The sequence below is a fragment of the Glandiceps talaboti genome, chromosome 4 (assembly GCF_964340395.1).
Source record: "Glandiceps talaboti chromosome 4, keGlaTala1.1, whole genome shotgun sequence".
Taxonomy (NCBI): domain Eukaryota; kingdom Metazoa; phylum Hemichordata; class Enteropneusta; family Spengelidae; genus Glandiceps; species Glandiceps talaboti.
The window spans coordinates 8,545,215-8,563,052 of record NC_135552.1 but is presented as its reverse complement, the minus strand read 5'-3'; the positions used below and the strand labels follow the sequence as shown (position 1 = coordinate 8,563,052).

The 17,838-nt window shown below is 35.4% G+C and overlaps 1 protein-coding gene across 2 annotated transcripts in view; it reads left to right on the top strand.

The window, feature by feature from the left end:
• The window catches only part of LOC144434631 (rho GTPase-activating protein 15-like), an 83,161-nt gene extending 68,163 nt beyond the window's left edge, over positions 1–14,998 (top strand). The window contains exons 4-15 of one of the 2 annotated variants that reach the window (XM_078123120.1): positions 545–625; positions 2,427–2,465; positions 4,405–4,614; positions 4,997–5,188; positions 5,762–5,851; positions 7,527–7,625; positions 8,229–8,313; positions 9,459–9,566; positions 10,306–10,482; positions 11,048–11,182; positions 12,090–12,195; positions 12,662–14,998. In XM_078123120.1, coding sequence (XP_077979246.1) covers positions 545–625; positions 2,427–2,465; positions 4,405–4,614; positions 4,997–5,188; positions 5,762–5,851; positions 7,527–7,625; positions 8,229–8,313; positions 9,459–9,566; positions 10,306–10,482; positions 11,048–11,182; positions 12,090–12,195; positions 12,662–12,836 — 1,497 coding nt within the window. In that variant the 3' untranslated portion in view covers positions 12,837–14,998. The remainder of the gene's footprint in view (positions 1–544; positions 626–2,426; positions 2,466–4,404; positions 4,615–4,996; positions 5,189–5,761; positions 5,852–7,526; positions 7,626–8,228; positions 8,314–9,458; positions 9,567–10,305; positions 10,483–11,047; positions 11,183–12,089; positions 12,196–12,661) is intronic. The other variant, XM_078123121.1, reaches the window with a different exon arrangement.
• Positions 14,999–17,838: the final 2,840 nt, after the last annotated feature.

The window sequence follows — 17,838 nt, the reverse complement described above, 5'->3', positions numbered from 1 at the left end:
AGGAAACAGATAAAATCATAATAAAAACAGTAATCATTTCTGCATGCAATAGCCTTTTCTACTGCACTGTAAAAGAATAGTAATGCGTTTCACTTTTCAATGTGGTTGGGTAAAGGATCATACTGTGCGTGTGGTGTTTCTGATATTGTTAGTCAGGAGTTAAAATGTGTGTAATTTTATGTAAAAAAATATTTGTGTCCCACAAGTGAAACACCAATGTAACCTCAAGTGCACTGTATTTCCTTGCAGTATGCTATACTGAGGGACATGACAATATTATTACATCATGTGATACTTTGCTGTTGTAGATTTTTTCCCATCATTTTAAACCTGTCCAATATACAAATTGTTTCTCATTGCCCAAGGCATGTGGACCACTGTCATCAGTTATTTCATAACAATTTTGGTATACAACCAACTTACTCAGTACCAGAGCTAGTATTGAGCAGTTGATCGAAATGCCGGAGTAATAACTTAGGGAACTTTACAGGTACACACAACTTCTGCTAATCAAGCTCTTTGTCTTTTCACCTTATTCCCACAGTGGCATAGTTCCCAAGATTCCAGTGGTAAAGTGTATTACTATAGTGAAAATGGAATAGACACAGCATGGGAGTTACCTGAGGTAAGGTGGTCATATAGTTGTCTCTATGGCAGTATGTTTGAATATTCTTCTTGGTTTGGTAAAAGGATTCCTTATTAAAATAACTTAGCTGTCCTGGACAGCGCCCTCTATGGTGGTGGTGATGGTGGTGGTGGTGGTGCAAGTAGAGCAAAACCAAGTATTGCCTCAAACCTGGAGTTTGATAGACTATTTGTATTTTAATAACTGTTTACTTGACTTTTAAATTCAAATCATCAAATGCAAAGAATTGTTCATACATGTTTAAATTGGAATGTGTACAAGGATTTTGAGCTCCTGTTGTACATGAAATTTTAGCTTGGTTTGATGTGCTGAAATTCAGAACTTTGTGTATGTGTTGATATTTCTACATGCTATCAATCTGATTTGACTATTTCTATCTATATACACCTAATACTGACTTGAGATTCCTAAATCAGCAGTTCTTTCAAAGTAAACTACCATTAGTGAAAATTGGAATTTTCAAATTCTCTTTGTAATATCTTGTATATTGTTACCAAAGAACACAAAATCATTATTACAAGAAACTTTCCATAACAAGAAATGTATGAGGAAAACAGGAATCAAAGTAACTAATGACAACCGTTTTATACAGTTCATAGTTGGTGGTAATTTGTCAGAATTTCTTTCTAAAATTAATCAAGTGATTACTACATTTCAAGAAAACATTCTTAGGCAATTTTGTCAATTTTTGCAAACCAGCCATTCTTTTGGCTAATTCTTTGCTGTTGTCATCATATATAGTAATTTGTTATTTTCCAAATGGTCATTTGTATGACTTTTTTCGCTGATGTAGGGAAAATTCCAAGACAGTCAAAGTAAATAACCATAGCTAATGCTGATAATGCATGCATCTGACAAACTTGCTACAATCTCCTCTAATTTAACCCTCTGTTTTTACAGCCTTTGGCAGTGCAGCGTTGTCTTTATGTGTATCCCCAGGTTTGTTTGTTCTTCAAAGTCCAAGTCCTGTTGTATAATATTACATGTATAAATAACTTCATTGTTAAAATCTGCCATGCCATTCCCACCCCACCCTGCGTATAGCTAAAAGATCTTCATATACTATGATTTGAATAGCAGTCAACTTTGTCAGTATCAGTCCAAATAAAGTTCTGTACATTTGTATAATGATAAATTACACTACAGCAAATAGAAGCTTTATGGCTTATCTCAGCTCCAATGTCATCCTGGGTAAAACCTGTCGGTCTGTAATCACGGACTGCATAATAACAGGAGAAAGGTTTTACCAAAACAAGGGTATAGTATGTGTGTTGTATGGTAACAGTATAACATTATCCAGGGATAGACTGCCAGATATGTTTTGTCATTCCACCCTCACTGAGTCATTGACTTCCTCTCTCTGAGAGGGGTTGACCGACGTGTGAGGGTACCCCGCACCTTACAGACTATATGATATATCCTGGGACTATACCAAACAAAGTTGACTATCAGATCAAGTGTGTGAAGGTCTACAATATATATATGTAATGCCCCATATTAAACTTTGGTGTCATGGCCTGGTTTTACCTCTATCAAACATGGAATAGATAAAATAATAATATATTGGGTTGTGCAAAGGTGAATGAATGGGAACAAGCTGTGCTGGTTAATGGACATGTAAATAAACAAACTAATAAGTTTTTGGATTTGATGTTTTATCGGGTTATTGAGGAAATTTTTTTTCTTTGTTTTTTTTTTGTCGTTTGTATGTAGTTTTAAAAGTCTAAGAGTTATGATGGTATATTGTATATTTTTAACCATTGAATCTCTATCTTCACAGCATTTGAAACGGCAAAGTTACCCTTATATGTACCCTAAGGTTCGTTTTCAGAATTCAAAAGTCCAATGTTTTTGAATGTTGTTGGTTTAACAGATGTAAATTGTAATCAGAAATAATAATTATCATTTCTCACATTCATCATAATATGTCCAATACTGTGCTGTCACTTTTTGTCTAATGTATTAAGATTCTAACCATTCATCATCATAAACTACCATTCATTTCATACATTACTGAAATACTCACTAAATAATGATTTATATCACAACATGTCTCACTTCATAAACTGAGCTAGACTAAAAAATATTCGTCATTGCGGGCATTCCATCATAATTTACTCTCAACACACTGTGTGAGTGACTAAGAGGTGACAGCTCGTTCACAAGTTCCATTGTAATATTTTGCTAGCCACAGCATACTGCAGGTTTGAATTTTTGCATAGTTTATCTAATTGAAGTATAGCTGGGGGTACTAACCCTGTTCATTCCCATACCTTTATTACATGCTGTTTTCAACTATGACATACTGAGATAATTTGACCTTTGACCTCAGTGGCTGTATCAGCTGACCTTTATACTATATATACATTCATGTAATCTATGTTACACTAGCTGTTGCTAAGATCTTTAAATGCATCGTACAAGCTAATATTGATGTATTTATGATTTTTTATCATATGAAACCATTCTTCTTGGCAGTTTACGGTTATCACATGTCCAGAGTTCATTTCCCATATGTTGTTGATGTGTTAGAAAATTGTTATGATAATTGATATCATTGAGAGTGAATTGACGGATTACTACTATTAAGTTCCATTTTGGAGATATTATACAGCGTAATATCTTACTTATCCTGAGTATATAGAAGTACATGAATTTGACAACCATTATTTAATTATCCTGGCTATTATAAGCTGTTAAAGGCCCATAACTCAATCTCAGGTTCCCACAGTAGTGTTATCTTATCAGTGGGAAGGCATAAGGATTACATAGGATCATTCTTTTGTTCTGGCCAAACTTTTTTCACACCTACATTTTAAGCAAAACTGAGCCTTAAAAAAAGTCTTTAACTTTAGAGTTGATACCTTAACAAAGGTCATCATTGTGTTTTGGTAGCACCCCATTATTTTTCAGTTAACATTTTGAATTTGAACATCCTACCTTCCAATGCACTTAACAATTTGATAATAGTGTAAAACTTCGTTTTCAGATTTAAATGTACTGGTAAAGTTAACGAGGAAGTACCTTCATCATACATGTACACACCCCTATATTTTATCCTTGATATAAGTGTTAGACATTGTAAGAGTAAGAGGTTAAGATAACTGGTTGGAGAGTATGTTTTAGGGTAGTACAGACAGTGAAGTATTAAGTACATGTTTTGTAGTTGAACTGGTATTGTGTTTCCAAGTCATTTTACCAGGGTTCCCTACCAAAAATATGTTCAGACTATGGTCATAAAATGAACTTCATTTTGCACTAAGAAATATTATCTCGGTAGTAGTAGTTCTTCAAATCTTTTGCCAGATATCCACCATGGCTTCATCAATGCCTGTTTGACTTGCACAGATGAGCTTTTATCAAAAATATATAGTGTAAAATATTGGAAACTAAGCAATATATCATTCTATCTGAGTTTTCCCCTTTCTGTTACCAGGTTCTTAAACCTGAACAAAACACACTATCAAATCATTCAGATGCCTTCAGTTTTGTTTAATACCATATAGTGGTTATGCGATCACTTGTAGAGTAGGGATATGATGGGGATGGAGGTTCACCTGATGCTGTAGTGTTTTAGTGTTATTGGGGATGACTCACTTTGAAATCAAAACTCTCACATTGTGATATTTGGATGAAAGTTTTGTACTACCTTCATGTGTTACAACTCCAATCAGGTATCTAAGGAAGAAATGGTGGCATGCATCAATTTGTCAACTTAGAAATAATTGAATATGTCGTTGTTTTGTTATTTGTATCAGACTGATCCTATGCCAAGAAGTCAGACAGATACCAATATATCATTAGAAGAAGGCTGGAGAATGAGAAATCAAATCAAAACAAGTACTGAACTCAGAGATTCTAGAACACAGTCCATGATAGCTAATATTAGTCCTTCAACAGCAAGGAAGAGTGCTACACTGCCGGGCAATCTATCCATATCTGGGATACCTTCTGATAACAGTGGTGGGGTGAGTAGAGCAATAGCATTGTTTTGATAAGATCAATAACTGCTCTGACTAAACAAAAGCATTTATTGCTGCTGCCACTGAGGGCAGTGTTCTGTGAAACATCTCATCATTTCCAGTGTTTCTTGTAGGGGTAGGCAAAACCTATTCCCTCTTTAATGAATGTACTGTGTACAAGTCAACTGAGGTCACCTTGGTGAAATAATGATAGAATAGTAGAATTAAACTCTTCAGCAAACTAAATTTGTGTCACAGATTTCTGTAGTCCACTGTACCACAGCTATGCAGTTGAGGTAAATGATGTGAGGTGTATGTCATACTACTTACACAACATCCCATGCTATACATGATTTATGATACAAAGCTTGTCACTCCCTCTCATCAGGGAATTCAGCGTAGTTTATCCGACTTAGCTGTCCATGATAGGGATAACATTCCTACGGAGAAGCAAGGCTTGGTCAATAAAGCCAAGATATTTGAGAATGGTAAGAAGATCAAGAAGAATTGGTGTACATCTTATCTTGTCTTGTCTCCACCTCATCTACTCTTCTATAAAGATCAAAAGTCAGCAAATTTGGTGAGTATGACTGACAGTGTTATTTCTTCAAAGAGTGAGTATGACTGACAGACTCAGAAACTGTTCAGATTTAATGTAATAGTGTCTAAGGCTTCCTGCCAGATACCAGGACAGACTGACCACTGTGGGATGCCAATTAACGTTTGGAAATTGGGAGGTTTTGATTATAGAAGAATAAAGAGGAGGAACTGTAGAGAAATGCCAAAATTAGACTGTAGATGTTTCATTAAAATGGTTGTTGTGGTGAGGGATGAGGGGTTTAAAAATGTAGAGAAAATATGTTGCAGGACATGATATCAGAATACAATCATCATATTTCAAATGTTATCTTAGTTTATCTGTATTCATGGTTTCAATTACTTCAAGGGGATATAACATTAGTCAACCAGCTTGACCCTCTGGCAAACCTGCCAAATTTTTAAGTGACCACAGGTCATATTGTGCCAAAGTCCATAGCTTGCCTGAGCTGCACACACTAGAGGTACTGTCATCCTAACACAGATCTGAAGTCTTCCTACACGACTCGGGATGTCATTGATGTAAGGGTTGAATTTTGTTTTTTTGTCTTGACAGAAATCTGGCTCTCCAGAAATGAATATCCACCTGAAGGGAGCCCTCGTTGAGTGGACCAAAGAAAAGTCTAGCAAAAAATTTGTCTTCCAAGTGAGTTTTCCTATTAGATTGTAACTTATACAACCATGATTGCAGTTCAGAATTTCTGTTTGCTTGTATTTGTTCAACAGTTTACCAGTGGCAGGCCTTGTTCTTTAATGAGACAACTTCTCTACTTACAAAATGTATTTGAAATCAGCTCTGTCAACCATTTCAAAAGCTTGAAACTGGTAAGCTGCTGTCCAGATAGATGCAAACAGTAATGGTTGTACATGGATTCTGTATACTAATTGCTTACTTCGACCATTCAAGATTAAAAAAAAATGTTGAAGTTTAATATTTGCCTTTGATTGGTTAAAACGTTGAGTGATGTCGATGTGTTATAACAAGCTGTTTTGTGTTGTTAGTCCCCGCCGGACGAAGTCCGGAACGGGAACTTATGGATTGGGTTCCGTCTGTCCGTCCGTCCGTCCACAGCTGTTTCTTGAAGATGCCCGGACCGATTTTTTTCAAACTTGGTACAGGGGCAACATACAATGGCATACACATGCACGTCAATTTGTTTCATGATACGATCCAATATGTCCGCCGAGCAGCCATTTTGTTTGCAAATTTTCCCTGTCTAAAGCCATAACTCAGACATGCTTGAACAGATCTCATTCAAAGTTGGTATTAGGGCAGTGTTCTATGACATACATGTGCATATCCATTTTCGTCGTGATACAATCCCCCATACCCGACCCATCCTTTATTGTTGTAGGCATGTTCCATGTCCAACAAGCAGACCCAACATATCTAAATCTGTTTGATTTAGGTTCACAAGTGTGATCAGAGTAGTGATAATTCCTTAAAACCCAATCATAGCGGGGACTATGTCATTCTCAATGACTTGTTTCAATCTGCAGGTCATAGATGTAAAACAGTTTGGTTTCACTTCTAACACCATTTCAATATTTTGCCTAACCATGTCAATTTTACTGGGCTGACAAAATATGCACACATTCAATGAAAAATAAAACCAATCTTAGATATAACGTGTTGATAGTTTTGTTCCTCGAACTGTTCTAGTCATACATGTTGGATTTTAGGCTATCATAGAGTAAACTGAGCGATTTCACCCACTGCTGTGATGTCCACAAGACAAAGTCACACAGTATGTGGTTTTGCGGGCTCAGACACATGTTCCTATTCTCTATTCAATGTCAAAGTTATGACTTGCAAATGTTGCACAACATGCCAAATAAATGTTGACATTTTCTAATATACATATCTGGTGATTTCTCAGTACTTTCATTAAACACTGTTTACATGGTAAACTCTACCTGTATACTATAATCGTTTTACTAAGGCTCTTGATCATGACTGATATGCATGAAATTATGCCAGTTCTTCAGATTTTGTGTCATTGCATAGTTCCAAAACTGAGCACACAGCTTGTGAGTTGGGAAAATATTGCACAGAGTACCTACAGTACTATGTAGGCAATATTGCAGTTCTCAGTACCTGAAATAGAATATTACTGCCTAGGTGCATCATAAAAATAATGAACCTTCGATTTCGTGGTCGACACCATAACTTCCACCTCACGCACTTCACATGCATTTACTATAGGCGCACATGAAAATAAGTCAAGGTTCTTGTTTTAAAATACTTTATCACATATTTGTACAACACATTTGTGAGAGAGGACATTTGCGATGATGTTTATTTGTTATCTTGATTTCAGTTGAGTACCCTGGGAGGTGTAGAAATCCTTATACAGTGTGACAATGCTATGGTATCACAACAGTGGTATGAATGTCTGAATATAGTTGTCAGTAGACTTGTAAGTATTGCACACACACACACACACACACACACACACACACACACACACACACACACACACACACACACACACACAGAGACACACATACAGACATACACATCCGCGCGCACACACACACACACACACACACACACACACACACACACATAGATACACACAGAGTTATAGTGAGATTGGATAAATTGCAATAGGAACTGTAAAATCAATCGTTGAGGGGCGTAGAGATAAATTGACTTTGAGATATATGATTTGTGACTTGACAACTTTTGTGTGAGAAGGGGCTTATTTAGAGCAATATGAAGGAAAATCAGATGATAACAATTATATCGATAACTTTTTCTCTCTATAATATAATACCCATTATTTTCGAAATTCCTTATTTTACAACAGAGAATTATAACTTACACGTAAAGTAAATCCATGCACAAAAATGACTATACCTAGAATGCCCACTTGAGGGCGCTATTTAGTAGCAAAAGTTTTTCAAAGGAATGTTTCATGTAATCCAGAACCAAGTTGTAAGACTCAACAACATTGGACATGCTACTGTGAATAAGTATGGTGGACTGTTTGTGAATGACATGACTACTTGTATTACAGAGTCCTGTTCCTAATAGACGACTGACAACAAGTGTGGATATCTCAGATGAAGACGATGACAATGATGTTGGAATTCCAGGAAGAAGTGAGTTGTTTTTTATTAAAGTTGTTTTTACTTTCATCTGGGGACATCTCTACATACATGCATATATGCTCATTGGATTGTACGTATCCACATTACTAAATTTGGTGGATGTACTCAATGTGTATGGAATAGACAGACTGTCACTGTTGTCAGCTTATTATAGGTAGACTTATAACTAGAACCATGACATTGACAGATTTGAATAAAACACATACAAATTTCCATCTGTTATTCTATCGCTATGACAACACTGATTGATGACATTTTGACCTCATGGGTTCAAGTCCCTGACAACTGCCACCAGTGTAATGTTGCATGATTCTGAGTGTACATGTAGATTCTGATTGTTCTGTTTGTCCATCATCATTGATTGACCTGCTACGGAGTGTTACCACGGTTACTACCAATCATTATGAATGCCTTCTACTGTCTATTACAAATGGCATGTTACCCTTTGTTAAATCTTGATAATGTTATCTATTGTATGGTATATATTGCTGTCTCCTACCTCAACTATTGAGTTTACTGTAATAACATGGCAATCATGTACCCTTGTAAGTAAAACAAGTTGTAGATAATTTCAGGAAAGTATACGGCAGATGTTGAACAATTCTTTTCCGCAACATTTTTAGAATGATTTTGCTCTCATGGGTAGTGTTATTGCATTTCAAAAAAATAGCGCCAGTGGTGTTATAGCACAACTATATATTTTATGTTATTTAAAAAAAAAATATTTACATGTATATACACCATAATGTTACTGTTGGTATGGACAGTATCTTAGTTGCTGGGTCAATTATCTCAAATTTTTTTTGAAAGTTTATCCATTTGCCTAACCATCCATGTTGTTATTTTTGCAATATACATCCTCCATTTCACTGTTGCTATGGGCATGGTTTTGTTGCTAGGAATATGTACATTCACCTTTTGAATGTTTATCCACTTAACTATTAATTCCTGTTGTTATCATTGCAATGCACACCATCAATTGGCTGTTACTATGGGTGTGGCAGTCAACCTCCCCAACTTCTACCAATAGATGCTCTGTCATATAATCCAACAGTGTTAAGAGTGTTTAATGTGTAATATTCATTTGCTGATATTGGTCACTGACCATATCCTGTGTTAAATTGTGTTTTTTGTAGGTGATTCAGGAAAGTATGACAGACAGGCTAGAACTGGTGGTAAACTCAAGAGATTACTAAGTAGGAGACCTAAGAAGGAAACCCTGGAAAAGAAAGGAATAATTCAAGGTATGATCTCTTTAACTAGGATTCAATGAACAATGTTCTGAAGACTATAAATCTCTATCTCCCTAGGGGGTATTTGTTTGTACACAACTAAGTACATGTTGTCAGGCAACTGAGATATATGTATCACCTTTTGTTGTTCTTGTTTGTTGTGCTGTTACAGTCACAGTGGTAGATGTGTTTACAAAAATGTGTTCTGTGAAAATCTTCATTGATACAGCACCACATATGCTGTTTATGAAGTAAGCTTTGCATGTACTACTTTAATAGGGGGATAGCTATCAACTCATTGTATCCTGGATTGACTTCCTTTTATTGACATCTATTCCTTCTTTAATAAGATTACACACGTTTTTTAACAAGTCTCTCTGTCTTTCTATCGTGTAATGATGACAATTCTGTAGCAAATGTCGTAAGAAAACAAAGTAATGAAATTTCTACTCAGAGTGAAAATATTTCGTGGAAGCAAATCCCAAATTTTCGTCAACGTCTTGTCAACATTGTCCATTGTAATACACCCCTGATAATGCTGACCAGGGTGAAAATGTGGGATTCTGTGAGTAGAAATGTCATTACTAAGTATGAACCCAGAGGCCATCATTCATTCTTGCAAAATAAACTTAGGCTTATAAAAGTGATTCTTTAAAGCAATATCTGCATTCATGCAGTGTATCTTTCAAGCAGAAAGAAATCTTTAGTAAAATTATAACCATTGATGAATGTGATTTATTTTTATTGACAGACCGTGTATTCGGCAGTCACCTTGTACAGTTATGTGAGAAGGAAAGAAGCTCTGTTCCCAAATTTGTTATCATGTGTATAGCATGTATAGACAAAAGAGGTCTACAGGTTGATGGTATCTATAGAGTTAGTGGTAACATGTCACAAATACAGAAACTCCGAGTTATCGTAGATCAAGGTAAGATATTCTGCAATACTAGTAATATGACAGAACCTCATTACACAAAAGTGCCAGACTGGAGTGTGTATTTGCACAAGTGCACAAATGCAATATGATGTAATGTTCTATGGTGCTGAACAGGAACAACAGTAGATTGTTGTAACAGTTTGAAAGTTCTTGCAAACAGATGCGTCCTGATATCCTTCTTGAATTTATTGACAGTGGATAATGAACGAAGTTCAAGTGGTATACTGTTCCATAAGAGGGGCACTGCTTGTGAGAATGCACACTCACCATATGACTTTTGTATTACAACGGGGTACATAAAATAGACTTCTGTTATTTGAGTGAAGTGAACAAGTTGCGGGTTTACTGTTAATCAAGTCAGCGACGTAACCAGGAGTAGTGTTATTGAGTGCCTTGTAGGTGATCAGTAGTACTTTGTATTGAATCCCATCTATGTTATTGGATTCTCAAACATTACACCAGCACACTTAATTAATACCTGGAAGGGTAAATACAGGAAAATGACAAAAGTGACATTTCTCCTGTTTTTAATATACTTTAACTTTTCTCATTTCAGAACAACCATTAAATCTGAATGATCCTAAGTGGGATGATATTCATGTCATCGCTGGTTGTCTTAAGTTATTCTTCAGAGAACTCAAAGAGCCTTTATTTCCTTTTAAATTTTTTGACAAGTTTGTATATGCAATAAGTAAGTACATGTACATACCATATTACAGCTAAAATGATGTAGGTTTGGTGTTTCACTCATGTAACATGACATTTTTTACACGCACCCTCAGACAATTTCAAATGCAAAACAATTACATAGGTGCCGTTCACAGTGGGAATGTAGAAGTAGTCAAGTTGAAATGTTGATTATCAGTTAGGAAATACACAATTGCAGCCATTAAAATCATCAAATCCATGTGTAGTGTTTTCATTAGAAGCCTGTTTCTAATGTTCTGTGAAAAAATAGCAATGCTTATTTTATCACTGTTCAATGTGATTGGGCAAAGATCCTTCTGTGTTTATTGTGTCTCTGTTATTGTTAGTCTAGAGTTGAAATATGTCTAGCTCTGTGTCAAAACCGTAATGTCCCATGAGTGAAACACCAATCCTACATCATTTTAGCTATATATGTCAATAACTGTTTGTTGTTTTATATTTTAATTTGAAGTTTATTATTCATCCATGCAATCTCTGGAAACTATGAGTAAGCGAAATATATCGCGTTTAAAAGCTGATGTCAGATATGAATTAAGTGAATTTTTTGTGTAGCGTAGGCATTTTGATCAATGCCATAATGTCATCTACGTACTTACAGTGCGTGCAAGCTTACCGTTCGCTCTAGATCTACTTCTACTTTTAAACTAATTCTCATTAAAGCCTATTCAGCAACTGGATGAGAGTGCTACAGACAAAACACACCTACATGTACATACATCAATATTCTACCATCCATATGTGTTGACAACTTTTATGTCAACAAAAACATCATTACGTTGGTGAACAACTTTCTCCACATATACCACTGTATGTTCTTTATCAAGAGTTGTTAAAATTGACAAAAAGTGAGCCACCATTGATTGACTGGTTGTGTTTTTATTTGTCGACAGAAATGAGAGATAGGAAAGGTAGACTAAAAGCCTTCAAGGGACTGATTAGTGTTTTACCAAGACCTAACTATGAGACTATGAGGATTTTATTTTATCATCTACAAAGGTAAGATCACATACTATAGGTAGTATACACTTTTGGTCAACATTTCGGAGTTAAGAAGTTTTGTTACACACAACTGATACAGGTGTTAGGGAGTTATAGGGTAGAATGTAGTACAGTGGACCAAATGTACAATAGATACACATTTTGTATTTAAGCTAGGAAGTTAGGATAAAATGTAGAACAGTGGATTGAATATACACTACATACACATTTGTATTCAAACTAGGGAGTTTGGCTTACATGTAGGTTTGTGTTAAGGATATGAATTGGGTAGTGTTGACTCCCTAGCTTAAACCTGGTTTGTATCATCTCCAGTTGGTGGACACTGTTCTGTCCTGTGTGAGGAAAGTAATAATAAGTAGAGCCTCTCACAGTGACAAAATTTTGAATGTATTCATGTTATTTTGATAGTGCTTTCTGTAGTGTCTTACCAACATGTTTCTTTTCTTCTTCTTCTTACTAACAGAGTAATACAGCATGAAAGCTACAATAGAATGAATGCACAGAGTATAGCTATTGTGTTTGGTCCTACTCTTCTATGGCCTGAAATAGAAACTGGTAATATTGCAATTAATATGGTATATCAGAACCAGATAGTAGAATTTATACTGCTGGAACTCAACCATATCTTCCCAGAATAAGAGCAGTTAACACCACGGATACCAAGACTAGAACAGTGATGTTGAATATGCCTAGACAAAAACCTGTGATGTCACATGCATCTAGACCAAATCTGTGATGTCACTTGCATCTAGACGAAATCTGTGATGTCACAAATGCCTAGATAAAATCTGTGATGTCACACACATGTAGACAAGATCTGTGTCATCACACATGCCTGGACGACATCTGTGATATTCACCTATATGAAGACGAGGACTGTAACGTCACATACACCTAGATACAATCTATGATGTCATCTACACTTAGACAAGATCTGTGATGTCACAAAAGCCTAGACGAGATCTGTGATGTCACATACACCCAGCATCAGAGTACTGTTTTATGTATGGTATACCCAGTATTGGAAACTCTGCATCAAGACACAGAATTACATTTGGGAAGACAGAATAGAAGGCTTCCAGTCAACATTGCCAGTTTGACTATATATATATATACAAGAGAGAGCATATTTCTTAGTTCACATACCCCTACGTGTTAGTTGTATTACAGTGACATGTACAGTATTACATAGCATTTGTACTGAGACATTAATCTAGTTGGAATAACAGTCTGCAGACTCAGTACACTTCAAAGAAAAATGAAATAAAGAAACAAAAAAACAGCCATCAAGACATGACAACGAAAGTCACTGTGCAAAGAAAGACGCATTCAAACAACCAGAGAACTGCTGGTGTTGTACAGAACAGATGTGTCTCCAATGGAGGCCTTAAAATGTTTCCCAACTTATAATCATTCTAACACATTCCTCTCTTTTAGAAATATCTACCCTATGTTGCCTTAAAAATGGTACACTCCTATTGTCTCTTCAGTTGGATCAGTCCACTTGTAATGAAAATAGGGTGAACAGAACACCCTTTGTAAGTTCAAAAACTACACAGACTTTATTTTACTCAACTGTTGACAATGACACCTGTTGTAAGAAACGAAGAAAAAAAAACAAAGAACATTTTAAAACTGAAAATGTGTGTCTTTTACCTGTAACTTTATGTAACACATGCAAGCTGCCAAACTTTTCAATTTTGAAATGACACAAAATGATGGTTACTCTGTATATATCTTTGGTGGGAATTTTTTCTTGTCTTTTTTTAGAATTAACTTTTTTTGTTGTTGAAATTGATGTCGGGGACTATTATGTCAACTTTTGTGAGATACTAAAACTGATTGATTATTAATAGAATAAAATTTATCTCTGCATGGTAAAAGTAGAGGAAAAAAAGAGAACTATATTTTTCTTATTAGTATGACTAGTTTTATCCTAAATTTACAAAATTTAGTCTGTGATCAAGTGTCGTGAAAATCCACTCTAGTAGAAAACATTATATGTTTAGTAAAGTAGAATGCACCTCGGGGTTCCAATTTCCCTAAACATTAAAGTTCTTAAAAATCGCACTAAACTTTGGCTTATGAAAACTTGATCCTGGTCCTTTTAAAATATTAAAAGAAATTTGGGGTTCGCTGTCTTAATTTTGAGGAAATTGACAATCTTTCATTTTGACAGTATTCGGCGGCCATATTGGATTTGGCGGCCATATTGGATTCTAAAATTTTGATATCATTTTGACTGCTGTTTAAAAAATTTGTATGGTGATGCCAGGTTTATATGCTTGACTGTAACTGAGATGGGTTTGAGTTTTCTTGACCAAAGTAACAAGCAAATTTGCAAGATTTGTATTTCTGAGGTGCTTGCTACTTTAAGTTGTACTGTCAAATTTCTCATTAAAAACTGCATTTGCATTATCTAGAGCATTTAGCATTGCTCACAAGCACTTCCTATTCGGAGCTTGTTTCTGAAGATTTAGAATGCTGTGAAAACAAACTTAACTTGATTTTCAAATTCTTGGCTTAAAGGGTCATAGTCTGCAGCTGTATTGGTCTTGATGGTTACGTTTATTTTATATGACAATTCCTTTTCCAACAACACAAATGTGTTGAGTCATGTCTAGTGAACAGAGGAACTCTCACCAGGAATTCAGTTGCAGACTTTTGCCTTTTTGAAAAGTAATTCATATCTTGGTAAAATGCATCGTTAATGAGATAATTTACAATAGCAACAATACAGAAATCATGTACATGTACATTATACCTGTACCCTTAGAATGCCATGTACTGTATGGTTATATGACCCCTCATTATATCCCCCCCCCCCCCCCCCCCCGTTTATAGACTTAAGGCATATAAAATCCATTCAGACTTTAAAAAAAATGAAGTTCACAATTTGTTGAGTCATGCAAAAAATTACATTTTATGTTTGACTTCTTGTGGGAAACAATGGCAGGAATACACAAACATGTATGAGAGATCAGATGTACAGAATGTGGATAATAAGCTGTTTCTTGTCTCGTAGCAGATCTCACGAGTTCCTGCATGAGCCATTTTGTCCTTTGCAGCCAGGTGAGGGTGCTCAAGTTGAAAGTGTCAAACACTTAGCAATACTATTGTTCTCAATGTCATCACACATGGCCATGGCGAAAGCTTGACTGTGATCACGTCTGACAACAGTCTTGATATCTGCAAGAAGATGTAAAATCCCTTATTGCAGATTTGTGCGGCTTCAGAGCACTGACTGCCATGATGGTGTATGTACACAAAGCATGGCATTCTAAGAGTTCTAGGGCACTTACTACTATATTATGATAGTGTATACAGTGTGACAAAGCATGGCATTCTAAGGGTGAAAACAAAAATTAGGAAATGTAGCATTAGTTGTATATAAATAGTTATCTGTTATTTTACTAATTAGATATACTAATACAATCTATCTCTCCTATTATATACAATTTTATCCAGGAGTAGAAACCTTATTATGGCTGTGGGTGATAATTTCCTTACCTCATTTTAGTACACCCAAGGAGAAATGTTTCTGGATTTATGAACTAACTATTAAAGCTTGTCCAATACATATGATCTAATTGGCTGAGTAGTGACAGTATGTAGCAACTTGCAACTTTTCAACCAATGAACTTGAGACTTCTTAAACATTGTGATATGGTGCAGGTCACCCAAAATACATTGACTATACAATTCAATATTGAGAGCTAAAACCAGGCAACACTGAAATGTATCAAACTTCTTCTTTTTTCTCTCCAAATATTGTTTTTTTGTGGCAAATACTGCAGTAGTGTAATTCATATAATGCGATGGTACATAGAAAATGTTCTCCTTATGTTAGGAAATTCACTTGTAGTCAACTGAAATTGCTTTGGAAATACTGGTGGCAACTCTGTGACCTTTGACCCAGTACCATGGTTTGTATGTGACCTTTGACCCAAGAGTGATAACACAGCCACAATGGGAAAATTGCATGACATATGCCAGACTGAACCCATAAGTCTGTCTTTCCACTTGCGAATCTCTCCCTAAGTTTACGATCATTCCAGATTCATTTCTCCTTGGTGTCACTGTACTCACCTCAAAGTTTGCAGTGTTTTTTTTCCTTGCCAGAAATCAATTGAAATTGTGGCATTCATTGAGTCGTTCAAAACGAGTTTATTTTACACCGGTAAAACATGGTATTTACACTTCAAAAACAATAGCATTAGTAGTTGCAGCATTTTTAAGCATTTTGCCATAGACCCTGGATTTGAACGTCTCAGCTCCAAGTTCTATGGTGCTTGCTAATTTTAGCTGAGTAAACGTTGTATTTCATCTCCAAACTGAGCCAGCATGGTTGTCACAGTTCTAACCTTAGTGTTGTACTTAGTTTAGATCACCAGTGTTGTGAAGAAGTTGATGTATTTTCTCTTTTGCCATCATGTCTGTTGTACTGAAAAGCAACGTAAAAAATGAAATGTCTACAAGTACAAATAGTAAATCACTATGTCATGTATTTCTTATAGAATTATTGCATTCTAGGTTTATTTCCAATTATGCTGGAAACAGAGAAAATTTTAAAAGTGAACCTTGGATCAGATTAAAACCTTTTATTTGGATGCCAGGTAATACAGAGAGGGTATTCGTACACAGCCAATATTTTTCTACCCACAAAAACGTTGTGGTGTTAAATTTCACTCTTGCCTCTAGGTGGCGCTATACATTATAACCCTAACAAGTCACGCATATATAACAAGGCTTGCCAAACATTTTTCACCGTGTTTTCTTCCTAATAGCAATAGATGTGTACCAATAAGAAGCCTCAGTAAAAACTTATCAAATCTAAATATCTTCTCAGCACGATCCATTTTAATTTCATGGGTTAAAAACCAGTATAAATTTCAATAAATTTGTATGTTGTCAATGGTATTTTTTTCATAACTTCAAGAAAAATAGTTACATGTACGATGCATTTGAAATTCCGAAGTCCCTGGCAAAACGAAAATGAGAAGATTTACAGTTGTCCAAAAATATTATATTTTGATGTCCTGCAGTAAACAAGAACCTTGCATCTCAGAACACTAGATACTTTTTTTTCTCCCCAAGAGATTTTTGTTGTATGATGCAGACCATTTGTAAGGTCACAATTATCAATGCGTATCATATAAAACATTTGTGAGTATGGCAAAAACATATTTTGTTGAGTTTAGCGTGTAATATTAAAAGGGTACGATTACTCACCCTTTTTTTTTTTTAAATAGAAAGACTTATACAGTCATGTAATTATGTTTTCAGACTAACCTGGATTATAAACAGTTTTTAAGATTTGCCTTTTGAATTGACAATTTTAATATGGACAGTGTTTCCAGACAATGATCAAAGAATATAGTATTCAAAATACAGTGGTCTTATGTATGCAGTCTCTTTCTATAAAATGTGAATGTGGTCCCAGTGTATGATAATATGTATCAGTGATTTTTAATTTTTAATTTGCGTAGTGTTATAATATTTCATTTGGTATGTTTAATGTACAGCCCATTGCAAGTTAGTGTTTACTGGCTTTGTTTACTAAAACCATGCATAAAAAATCTGCACATTCTACATTTCAAGATAGCAAGGTCTTAATTTCTTGCTACGTTTAGTTGGAAT